Here is a 12,909-nt window from a genome sequence, read left to right as displayed (position 1 = left end):
TTTAAAGTATTTTCCCTGGACTGAATTAAGAAATCTGAAAAGGTACGTAGTTTTAGAGTATTTCTCTAGACTGATCTAGTTTTAGAGTATTTCTCTAGACTGATCTAGTTTTATTGTATTTTCTTTAGACTGATCTAAGTGATCCGAAAAGGGGCATATTTTTCTACGTTTTCCTAGTTTGTCGCAAATGATTAGAAAAGGGGTATATTTTAGACTGATATCTGCAAATATTCTATGCAGATACAGATTGGACAGACTAAAACTGAGATCTATTTAGAACATCCTTGTATTCTTTTAATGGATAAATTGGAAAACTCACTCGGCATAAATAACACCAAACCATGGCATACGCTGCTGATAATGCTAATCCTTTATCGTTGTAACGTCGACGAAATTACCATGACGATATAACAACAAGGACTTGAAGGCATTTAAAAATGACCACTATTTACGTATCAGATTCATTTCTAGCATGCGAAGATGAAACATACAAAGGTACCAACTGTGAAGTAATTGTGAAATTAAAATGCTATCCAGTGACGTAGGTAAAATACACCCCTGCCATCAGAAAGCATATCACTTATAGGTCAGCCGAGTTTTCAGTCATCATTAAGTCAGTTCTGCGCTGACTTGTTTTGGGGAAAATGTTCACAATAACAGTGCAATAGCTGGCGGCTAAATGTTTAACAATTCCGTTACTTGCTGTGAATCCTTTGAAAAATTATGTAAAAGCAAGGAAATGCATTTCAACAAGAAGTATCTGTTTGCATGGTGGCAGTGATATTACGAGAGAGGCTATCAGGTCAGATGGGAAGCATTTTCTTAGGAACCAACTCTCAGTCAGAACATTGTTGACCTTTCCGGTGAAAACTCTGGATATTCCGCAGAGGTAGACGTTTTTAATTTCATACAAGGTACGCTCTATAGCTTTTGAGCACCATTCAGAAGTGAGCAAGGCATATGCCAAATTGGTTTTTCTCTATGTCGCACTGCCATATCATTTAGTTTCTTGCAAAGGCATTTATTTCTATTATCACTATTGGGAAACCTATGTAATGTCTTAAACAGTTGATACAAATGAAGGCTTGCACGTGCTGGGGAAACAAATTTAATAGACTAATCATGCCTGCCCTTGAAGTAAAGAAATGAATTTTTTTTCATGTCATGCGTGACTATTTTTTGAACGTGTACTTATGAAATTTTTTAACAGCAGACTCCTAAAACGTGATCAGTTCTTTCTCTGTGTAATTTAGTATAAGGGTCAAATAGTCATTCAGGCTATCAATATTCTATAAGATGCGCATCAGAAGCAAGTCCTAGCTGTGCTCTCCCCAACCCAAATAAAGTACTATCACTAAGATGTCAGAATCAAGAAAATTGCAGATTCTTTCAACCTTTCATAAGGCACACATATTGTTTATGACAAGAATTACTATTTGGGAAAGTCAGGGGAAAACTTTATTAAAAAAAAGATTTGCCTCTGTAAAAATAAGAAAAAACAGAGGCAAAGCTTGAAGGAAACAAACATGTGACTTGACCAGATCATGTGACAAAATTCTCTCATTGTATTAAACTACTAAAGAATTGAATCATTACAAACTTCTAAAGATTCTTTCAGTTAATAATATACTTCTTAGTTTGAAAAAGGTTAACTGACCTGTTATTTGGTCCATATGCGTTAAGGAAACAGATCGTTTGCTGCCTTCTCATTTGGTTACTTGTTGTTGTTGTAGGGTTTAACGCCATTTTCAGCACAAGATAGGCTACACACGGCGGCCTGTATAAATGGTGGAGGAAAAACCCGGGAAAATCCAAGAAAGAATCAGCAACCCACAAGAAGCTACTGGCAAGCTTTCTCACAAGCCCACATTAGCCGAACCCGAAACTCAAACCCACGCAGACAAGTAAGATGGCTCTGATCCGCGTCAAAATCCCTGTTTTTTCTCGCTTTGACGGACAAAAAGAAAATACAAAGAAAATATGGAATAGCACACTGAAAATGGCCATGAGAGACAGCACTTTGAACATGAAACAACTTACACTCAAGCAGCACATATTCCTTCTAATATCGTGTGTGGCTGACGTCACAAGATGCACACGTCAAAATAGCTACATCCTTGTATCGTGCTTATGCTGTCCTTTCGTCCAGAGACACGACTTCACACGGTAAAACAATATGAACGTACTCGGTTTCTTACGTCCAGCTTAGAAAGAAAACTAGGATGTAACTCGTCGCCATTGAGAACAATATTCAAAACAACTTTTATTTACATGGGATAGTATTGTGGCCAAAGGGGTCAAGGTCTTAATGGGAATGATTTAGTCATATTCCGTCGCAACATATGTAGCGCTCTCTGCTAGAGACAAATCATCAACACATATCAAATGTATATAGGCGGTAGTTTATTTCTGGCCCGAGGAAAATGGCCTGGAGGTGTTCTGACTGAAAGAAAACGGTGGCTTCTTGCATGATCAGGGCATCGTTTTGGCGATGCTTGACCATAAACATGTGATCATTGTTTGGCCAGTTTTGGCAACTTAGTTTTGTTCGTGTGATGTCCATGTACCGACCAAAATGTAACGGGGGTTTTCGCTTGGTTATGAGAACAAGATGGTAGATAGGTGTCGTAACTAGACACAAGCACGTTGCATGAGCGCTTAAGAAATTTATCATTCAATAAATGAACAAAGTTAGGAAACATTGTTATGTACTATACTGTGTGTTTATCTTCCATGATTATATCTTATAAGTGTAACTTTTTACACAAGATATTAAATAGCTAATTTTGTCCATAATTGTGGGTTAGTACTTTAAGATAGTGTGACTTTGTTTGTAAACATGTTTATTTAGACCTGATATCAGGACATTCGTTTGCCCCTCGGAGAAACATTGTCAACCTGACATGTGTCATTTTTTTTTTAAATTAAAAGTTCGGTAAAAGAGCAGATCTTCTTTACAACTTAGAATGTTCTGGAAATTAACTTTTGACCCCCATCCTCGTCCTCTTCTTGTGGGTTAGACTTTTTTTTATATACAAAAGTTCTTTACTTCGGAATTACTCATTCCATATCTAAACATCATTATCTGTTGAATCAATTTTAAGTGTTTACATTATAATTTGAGAGGGTTAATTCGTTTAAATTCTTCATTGAAATTACAAAGTGCACATTGGTGTTAGGATTAAATCAATATTTTGGAATTATTGTGAATAAGTTCCACGACATTCTGGATTATATGATTTTGTTACATCAAGATTGTTGGTACAATAGTACATTTAAGCTTACATATTCTTTAGCAAAATAGGTTTAATACAAATGTAAAACTGATCAAAGTTACTTGGAACATATCTAATAACATCAGTAAAAGGATGGAAAGAAACTACGCGCTAGGTGCGCTGTAGTAATCATGCATTATCTACGCATCTCGGTGGTTCCATGTTCGATTTCAACAACCTATATGGACAAGATTCGGTAGCTGTCTCCTCAAAATCGGTAACATTTTCCATGTTCTCCTGTTTGCTTTATCCAAGAGGCCATATAACAGCACCGAACAGTTGTGAGGACACTTGATTTGATATAGCAATGCTTTACAGTAAATATAATTACATAATGCACCACAATCCATTGATTATAAACAATGACAAAGTAAAATATGCTGAGTGTTATATCTACAAACAAGGAACAAGAGTAGAACTCAGTCGAAAACATTCGTAATGATTTTAATTAAACTTTAATAAGAGTATAAATCAGGTGAAGACGCAGAGACATGCTTTCTATTCCACTATCAGAGGAAGTAAATTGATATAAAAGAATGGTATCATGCTCCATAATGCTAATCAGCCATGAAGTGATCCAAGTTATCCTGATCAGAGCCAATGACAGCCCTTGTTCCACCCTCACTGCCTCAATATGCAAAACCTTGTGTGCATCCACCCAATATGACAAACCTTGTGTGGATCCACTCTCACTGCCTCAGTTATAAAAGAGACAGTTTAACAACAACTTAGTTAAAGCTGCAAGCTTTTAGACCCTGGAAAGATACGATTTGGCTCAAGCTATCTATTTGTGACAATGTGTACAGGAATTTGGACTCGGTTACAGTTTAAATCCGTTGAACCTGCAATGCTATACTTTCAAGAATCTAGGTTGTAGCGCGGTGAAAATCGATTGTATTTTCATAATATTACATATCATTTTGGCATTTGGTGCACTGGAACCATTACGGTTATCTTAGAAGAACAGTCTTTAGTTCTGATGTCAAGAGATATACCATGCACGTAAAGAAATTATCCATGCAGTTGTTTTACATTAAGGAGATATTTACCACTCAGATAAGCAGCTAACATTCATGTGATATCGATGCTGTACAGAGTCTGTTTACGTGACGACGGTCACAATAATCAAACAAAATCATTACGGGGAGATTAATGTAGCTCGAAAGCCTCTGTTGGATATCTGTAAGAATTTTCAAGGAAAAGAAATATCCAGAAACGTTGGGCACACGATCAAGCTTGAGACCGGCTGAAATGAAATGGTCATAAAATTATATGTTCCATCAACTCGAACCTGTCAGTAACTGCAACAGACGCCATTTTATCAACAAGAATGTTTGGCGTGTGATTTCTTTTTCTGCACAACGCCTGCATTGCAGTACAAATCGATATATTTGTAATCATCGTTTTGTACAAATTTCCGTGAACTCGTATCTTCAGATTATAGCATACAAGTAACAAAAATACAGATATGCAATATGCTCTTGGAGGTTATCTATCTTTCTATCTATCTATATATCTATCTCTCTCTCTATCTATCTATCTATATATCTATCTATCTATCTATATATATATATATATATATATATATATATATATATATATATATATATATATATATTGCAACTTTTGTTAATACAGTACATTGAAAACAAATAATTAGAAATTACTGCAATGACCTGCGTCTATTAATCAATCAATTGACATCGTCAAAAAGAAAATAAATTTAAAATTGACCAACTGATACAAATAGCATAAGAAGATAATGCATAAAAGTCTTTATTTATAAGCTATGTTTCTGACAAAAGTGTTTCATCGAAAACCTATTCTTGATATAAGTGTTTCATTGCAAACTATATTCTTAATAAATGTGTTTCATGGAAAACTATATTCTTGGCTGATTGCCAAATTGTGAGAACGTGTGGGCATTTACCTGTCAGGCCGAGAAAGAGTTAGATAATATACAATTTTTGCGTCATCGATGACGCTACCAATATGCAATAGCTAATTTGGTTCATAAGACAAAAACGTGTGATAAAAAGGCACCAGTCTAAGTATCTTATAAATGTAGTATACGAAAACAGCTAGCATAATGACAAGTAATATCAATTAACATGCACAATGTGTTCAAAGTTAAAAAGCACAGCATTAAAAATACACAAAATAATAACCCTTTCTTACCATGTTGGAAAACACTGTTGTTTTTCAAAATTTGGCAGAACGAGTGAAAACATGAAAGTTAGTCCACGAATACTGTTGAAATTTTATATCCTTCTCCACTTTTTCCTATCCAAATCATCACTGCTTTACCGGATTTCGGTATGGATTGTTTTTCAAATCATATCCACTTCGGTTGGATTCATTAGTAGTTTTTAGCCCACTTAAAGGTTCAATCAAAGGATGTGAGAACGGCAGAGCAGAGCGAAGCTCGTGGCAAATCGCAGACGACAGTGAGAGCGACCATTCTTAAAGGGCGTGCCATTGCAAGTGGATTGCAGCTCTTGGTCAGTAAACCTCTCTCGATTCCCATCATTCTGTCAACAACATTTCATTGATAATCATATCAAAGGCAATTTATATTAGGCTAGGGTTTTTGCTAATCACGCGTGCAGTATTTATGACTGCTACATTTCCAGAGTAATTCTTTAGTCTGACTGAGTGTGCATAACTCCGCTTTCTCCGAGAGATATTTATTTATTTTTTCAATTTTTTCAATTTATTTATTTAAGTGTTAAAGACCTGGATATAACTATGAAAACTGTTCATGTATTTTAAGCAGCTGGGATGATACGCGTGGTCTATAAACAGACAAAAATTCTTAATGCGTGTCGTTCGAAGCAAAATTATTGCTCCTTTTTAGACCACTGTAATTGTAGGCGGAATACATAATGTATTTGAAATTTTTTATTGAAAGTAAACTGCGTTTGAATTTTAGTTTGAGTTACGACTGCAGTCTGCAATCAACATGACCTGGTTTATCTGAGTGGTGGTGGAGGAGAAGGTTTACAAAGTGTCTAAGCTGGTTCGCAAAGTTTTATCAGTAACCCTTTATATTGAAACGATTCTTCAAATTAAAGGTCTCTGAATAAGCAATGCTTTTCCGTCATCCCCAGAAAGAGAACGAGCGAAGATATCCATTCATTCATATATCTTACAACGGTTTCATAATTATATTGTGGGAACTGCATGGGAAATTGTGTGATAAGGCGTTTAAAAATTTAGAAACCGGCACTTACTTGAGCGTTGAAAACTGATTCAGACATAGCATGAAAGTTGAACACAGCAGTGCGATTCACTCATGATGAGTAAAAAAAAGTCCGGTTTAAAAAATATTTTCTGATACAGCAATACCATATAAATTAATGTACAATTATTCAGTTAACCACGAATGAAGTCTTCACATACAATGTATGTACGTATGTATGTATGTATGTATGTATGCATGCATGCATGCATGTATGTATGTATGTATGTATGTATGTTTGTATGTAGGTAGGTAGGTTCACGGACAATAAAATAGATATCCAATATTTGCATGTAATATCTATGTTAAAGCCTTCGTAACCAGCCCATAATAATCGAGTATACATGTACTGTAGTAGACTCAACAACAGGAGTAACTGGCTCTAAAAAATATAAGGCCAGGCGAAGTCACAAATACTATAATATTCCACTTTTTGTTAGACTTGTCCGTCTCGGTGACAGGCCATTTTCTATCGGGAATGCAAGCTGTGTTGCGGCACAGGCCGCATGGCTAGTCCTGTTTATTCATTTTACACCTAGACTCGAGTCAATATATCAAAGGTCTCAGTAAACAACTTGAAAAGGAAGGAGTGGAGATGATTCTGAATGATATCGCTATGCTATATTTTTCGGCAAGTCAAAACATGTTTCCATAGAAACGTATGTATGCTAGCAAAATATGTTCCTTAAGAACACAGTTTTGCACAAAGCGATCCACTTATACATAGTACGTTCAAATAACTGGGTGTATACCTCGAAATGATGGGAAACTTTTAAACACTGACATAGGAAAGACTTAGAGAACAGACGTACCCGCTTTGGTATAAGTGTGTGTGTGTGTGTGTGTGTGTGTGTGTGTGTGTGTGTGATTAGGATTTTTAACGTAGCTTTAACAATTTTTCAGTCATATCGCTACGATGTCTGCAGTGTAGCAGTTTATAGTGATGTCTAGCACCGGGGCATCATGCTGCAGACATGTAGCATGATATCCCACCCAGTCACATTATCCTGACACCAGGCCGACAAGTCCTAACACTAACCTTTTAATGCTGAACGCCAAGCGAGGCAGCTGTTAGTACCATTTTTAGAAGTCTTTGGTATGACTCGGCCGGGGATCGAACCCAGAACTTCGTGCTTCCGAGACGGACGGTCTAACCACTAGGCCACCGGCGCGGTTGGTATAACAGTGAACCACGAATTGTTTGGTTAAAGTCGATATCGACGACACTTTGGAGATCTTACTAACACTGACATGAGGTCATGGCCTTACGAATCAGCAATAAAATTACATCTTTTAAAAAGTCGTTCAAACATTTCATTTGTAACGACAATTTTACCTAGCTGTAAATTGTTGAATTTTGAATCTTATAGTTGAATGCATTGAGCATTAAAATTTTATCACATTTAAGCCACAAAAGTCTTTGTGAAAGGTCACTTCGAGGTTTCTTCATTTCTCCCCCATGACAGTGTTAAAACTTGAAAGGCTAGAATTCATGACTCAATTAGTTCTCCAAGGCATTATTACGCTGTCCTATGAAAGTAAACATATGAGCTACCAACCATGACCACCTGACAGGAAACCATGTCAGATTATCATTTCCAAAGGGAAATTGATATACCCGTACTTCACTGCTGTCTAAAATTTGACGGAAGAAATGATTATCTTGGGAAAAATTTAGGAACCGCTGCTTACGATTGGCCAGACCAAATTAAGGCGTACACGTTGAAAATAATGTGAATTTAAAGTGACGACCTTAGTCGCAATTCTTTAGTCTTAAAATTCCTGAGAGGAGATATTTAACTCTGAGGACGCCTAAAAAGAATAGTGCTTTCTTCGTTAAACACAAAGGGGACCAGGTGGATGTCTTGTAAATAAAGACAGGGTTTAGTGCTAGGACGCACAATTTCTGAAAGAGAACATCATTAAGGAACAGCTTTATGGGGAGAGACGGGACAGTCCGAAGACGGAAGTCCGAAAAAAGAAGTGACGAGCTCAGAATAAAGGACTAGCAAGTCTATGAAGGGGATGAAGCGTAGAGAATAGGAAGGCTCAAGGAAACAGGAAGACGTTGATACATGGTCAAGGGAAAAAGGTGATGCAATCAGTCGTGGACATTGCGCTCTTTTACCACTCGTTATTATGATGAACTAAATCCAAATTAGACACGCTATTAAATTCTGTTGACATAATTTAGATTGAATTGGAATTGCCGCTTTTAATTTGTTTTGATTAAATTTGTTAATTTTTCTTGTCTAAGGGGCTCGTATTGCATTATTTCTTCCCAATATTCTTGCTAATTTCTCTGTTGAAATTCTGTCTTCCACTCCCACCGGGTTATGCTATCGAGGGAGGTCGTCCTCTAGATAACGCCAGCCAAATCCAATTAACCACCCCTCTTTCTAAGAGGCGACGTTACACTAGCCCGAAATGCAACGCTGTACCTGATATGATCAGAAGCAAGTGGACAGGTAATCCAAAAGTTACCATAAGATGAGTCTGTATCGTTGCCTGGAAGATGTATTTATTATAAGCCGATATCGATTTCCATCAGATGGAAACAAATAGATTGTTGCATAAATTTATTTCGGAAGTGGTTGTTATGCAACACGGAACAATTGCACAATGGCATTGTGGGTTGACTAAACCGAACATTAGAGTTACTCCAGCGACTCACCATGGAGAATCCTCATGCTTCTTTACTAAACATTACTTCAGAGTCCCTTTCGCCTAAGTAGACTGTCACCCAAAGGTTATAACAATCCCCTCGTCCCTTAGTGGACTGTGACCCAAAGTTTATAATAATCCCCTCCCCGCAATCAGTTAAATATTGATAAGCGTCTTTCTTATATGAATACTCATATAATATTTGATCGAACTATTATAAAACGTCTAATTGACAGTTTTATAAATTTGACCTTTGACCGAATCACAGGGATCCCTGGGAAGGGAATCAAAACTTTCTTTCATATGGCTATTACGAGATAACTACTTGGCAGTGGAATGATGGACGGACGGACGGATGACAAGTTTCACAGTACCGCCAATCTTGCCTCTGGCGTGTAGGAGTAATAAAAGAGCTGAAATACGGTAGACAATACGTGGATGTTTTATATTCACGATGAAAGTTTTGTAAAAATCCAATGGCTTAGAGAAATGATACAAAATTGCTAGAGTGTGCGGCCCCATGTCACAGAGAAAATGGGGTAGGGAATCAGTGGGACAGGCTTTACATGAAATTAATAATAATAATAATAATAATAATAATAATAATAATAATAATATTAATAACATACTATAATAATAATATACTTACTAATAATATACTTACTAATAATAATAATACCAAAACTCAATCATCATAATCATAATCATAATAAAATTCTTCGTTTTCAAGATTTTAGCCTCAAATACGGTCAACAGTTATCAATATATAATATATGAAAGACACGAACAATTCAAAATACATTTTGCACGGCTTTTGCAAACATTTGTTTCCGCGTGCCTATTAAAATGCATTTTGATTCCTTGTATTTCTCGAAATTAAGAATGCAACAAATTTACGTACCATTTTGGATAGGACCAGTTGCATGTTGTCTTCCCACCAGCTGACGGTAATCCGACAATGAAGGACATTGTCTTTAGACTGATTTGACTGTACTAACAAATGAAAGTTCTATTACTGAACTGACGATGAATGATAATTAAATATCTCCAATGCCACGAGTATGCACTTTTTCATTACGAAATTGAAGGGAGAAAAAAAAATCACACGAAATGCAATTAAGCTCGCATTCTTGTTTTTTTTTCGGTCAGCAATATATTAACACGAAGATGCGCCACGTCACAAGTTCTGTTAATTGCCTGTCATCTTTGAAAGTAAATGTTTCTGACTCATCAAGTTAACTACACGTTCATTGTCAAATATGCTCGTTCTGTAATTAAGTTTTATATTTATAAAAAAAACAGATTTCGTTCTCTTTTCTCTAAGGTTAAGAAGTAATAAAATATCCTACATGTCAGTAGTCCTGAATAACTGTTTTCGGAACTTTACTTCGTATAATTTTGGGAGTGGGTGGGCGTAATAGATTACAAAGAGCGTTTTCTCACTGTCGGTGATCTTAGAATTATCTTATAAAGTTCACTGAAATTTACTTTTAGAAGGAATTTCTAAAATAATGAATAGAAAATTTGCACCATTGGTATTATATAGAAAGTACAAAACTACATCTGACGTTTAAAAGCATGATGCTTCAGCCGTAGGTCCGGGCAATTTTACGCGTGTGTCATTGCTTGTGATATTCGTAATCCATATGCAAAATTGGCAGTCTTTCTATTAATTGATAGAGCTACCTCATCGGTCGAAATTCCTGAAAGTGTCCATAAAAGTCCCGGAGCACTTGTCAAAACTGTACTGTGTAAGATTAAACACATTTTGCTGTCAATGGACTATCTGATCGCACAAGATCCACTGAATCAACGACACGTCCATCCTTTGATGATTAATTCAGTTTATTGGCATGGATTAACGTCTTACCTTCACAACTTTATGAAATTTGAGTATTAAAATACAAAGTAAACATTGTTATTTTTCTTTCATTACTTAGAATATTACGGCGTCTGCCTCCTGTAAAGAAATGTGTGGTTATCACGGAAACTTGATACTTTGAAGTCACGCTGCAGAATCAACTACACGCACACACACATATATATACACAATAGTTATGTTGTTATCCCACACTCAAAACGTTTCCCGTTTACTTTGAATGTGTATACACAAATAATTATTCAGATAAATATGAATTATTCTGGCACTGAGTCACACACACGTTTCCAGTATGATCTGCGACATATTCAGACCGAATGAAAATTCCAAAAAGGATTGGCTATACTCGAAAGAGAATTTATAAGTAAATCCGGTGATTTATAAGCGAATCATGGAACGCTGCGTCCGATTAACATTTTCACCAATACCAGTCATAAGCAAATTTCGCGCAAGATTGGGTCTGTGAATTTCAAATAGGACAATATAATTGGAAATTCTGGATTACACCCGCTGACGGCAAGCCGTGAGGGAGTCATTTTAGCAGCAAAAGGTGACTTGGACGAGATCATGTAATCCCAAAGGAAATATGTATCAGAATAGATTCACCTAACTAATATTAACACAATTAGTAGGCGTACATGATTTGATTTAGGGCTATGAATATTTATTGAAAGAGCAGGTGGTTTGTAAATATGGAAAAATGTATAATGTGAACGACATTCGAACTATCTTTATATCTATCTCGAGATTTGACCAAGGAATAACGTAATTGTTATGCATGAATCTGGTAATAGTACATCTACATATTACTGATAATTTAATTTGTTCTGTCATACAAAGCCAGTACGTGGTATTACAGATTGAAAAGTACTGTACCAAAATGCCGGTTAGGTGGACTGAAGAACGATAAGCGAGTGCCAGTCTGTCATGATATTGATACAAATATATATTTTAGTACCGCTTCTCTCTCTCTGTGAAATGATTTCCTCCTACACACATACACAAGATGCAAGTACATTTATATATTTTCATTCACAATGTAGATCGCACAACCTACACATATTGTAAAGCATACAAATATAAGGTATTCGCATTTCCATGAGTTTTGTTCAATAAGCGTGCAATGCACTTGCGATACAACATTTTCGGAAAGTTATGATAGATTGATAGATAGAATTTGTAACAAGATAACTGGGTTGGATGTCGGATTTATAACAACACTTTTGATGGTGATACAAATACAATGTTTAATGATAAATGACTTGAATGAGAAAAGAATTATGATTAATACGTGCGTGTACAAGATCCAAATATTGGACAAATTAACATCATTCGTACGAACCTTTTAACGCAACAAATGAAAATACAAATAAATGACCTTACACAGTACAAGAACAAAGGTGAATGATCCACAGCAATTTCACACGACGAAAAAATGACGCGTTTTACTCAAATAGTAAAAATGAATTCCCTCAGATAGTGACAAATGAAGTATTTTACACAAAGAGTAAAATGATGAAAACAAAGGGACATGAATCATGCGAAATATATTTACAATACCAAAAGATTGGGTATTACAAACCCCAAAATTAGTCCAAGGCTAAAAGATTACATGTATGGAGTTACAAACTCCGTCACCAGCACACTTAGCTACCAGACACAATGGTCAATCAAGTAGTCAGTATTCCAGGTAGCCGCCGTCCACCATTCAGTTCCTTGATCAATCAAACAATCAGCACCCACCAATCGGCCAGTAACGCCCGATCACCTGCTACTCGACCAGCATCACTGTTCACTCAGCTCTACGCCTGCTATGGTTCAGCTTTACAGCTGCTATGACCAACTTCTAT

General features: G+C 36.2%; 1 protein-coding gene across 1 annotated transcript in view; it reads right to left on the bottom strand.

Annotated features, from left to right (window-relative positions):
- Nucleotides 1–10,306, bottom strand: part of LOC149781734 (G protein-coupled receptor dmsr-1-like) — a 25,212-nt gene extending 14,906 nt beyond the window's left edge. Inside the window, exon 1 of the mRNA XM_089935845.1 lies at nt 10,082–10,306. Coding sequence (XP_089791971.1) covers nt 10,082–10,149 — 68 coding nt within the window. The 5' untranslated portion in view covers nt 10,150–10,306. The remainder of the gene's footprint in view (nt 1–10,081) is intronic.
- Between the last annotated feature and the right edge of the window lie 2,603 nt (nt 10,307–12,909).

Source organism: Sinohyriopsis cumingii, chromosome 15 (assembly GCF_028554795.1).
Source record: "Sinohyriopsis cumingii isolate HCF-2022 chromosome 15, ASM2855479v2, whole genome shotgun sequence".
In the NCBI taxonomy this organism is placed as follows: Eukaryota; Metazoa; Mollusca; class Bivalvia; order Unionida; family Unionidae; genus Sinohyriopsis; species Sinohyriopsis cumingii.
The sequence above is the reverse complement of the archived record's forward strand: the minus strand, read 5'-3'. Positions and strand labels throughout refer to the sequence as shown.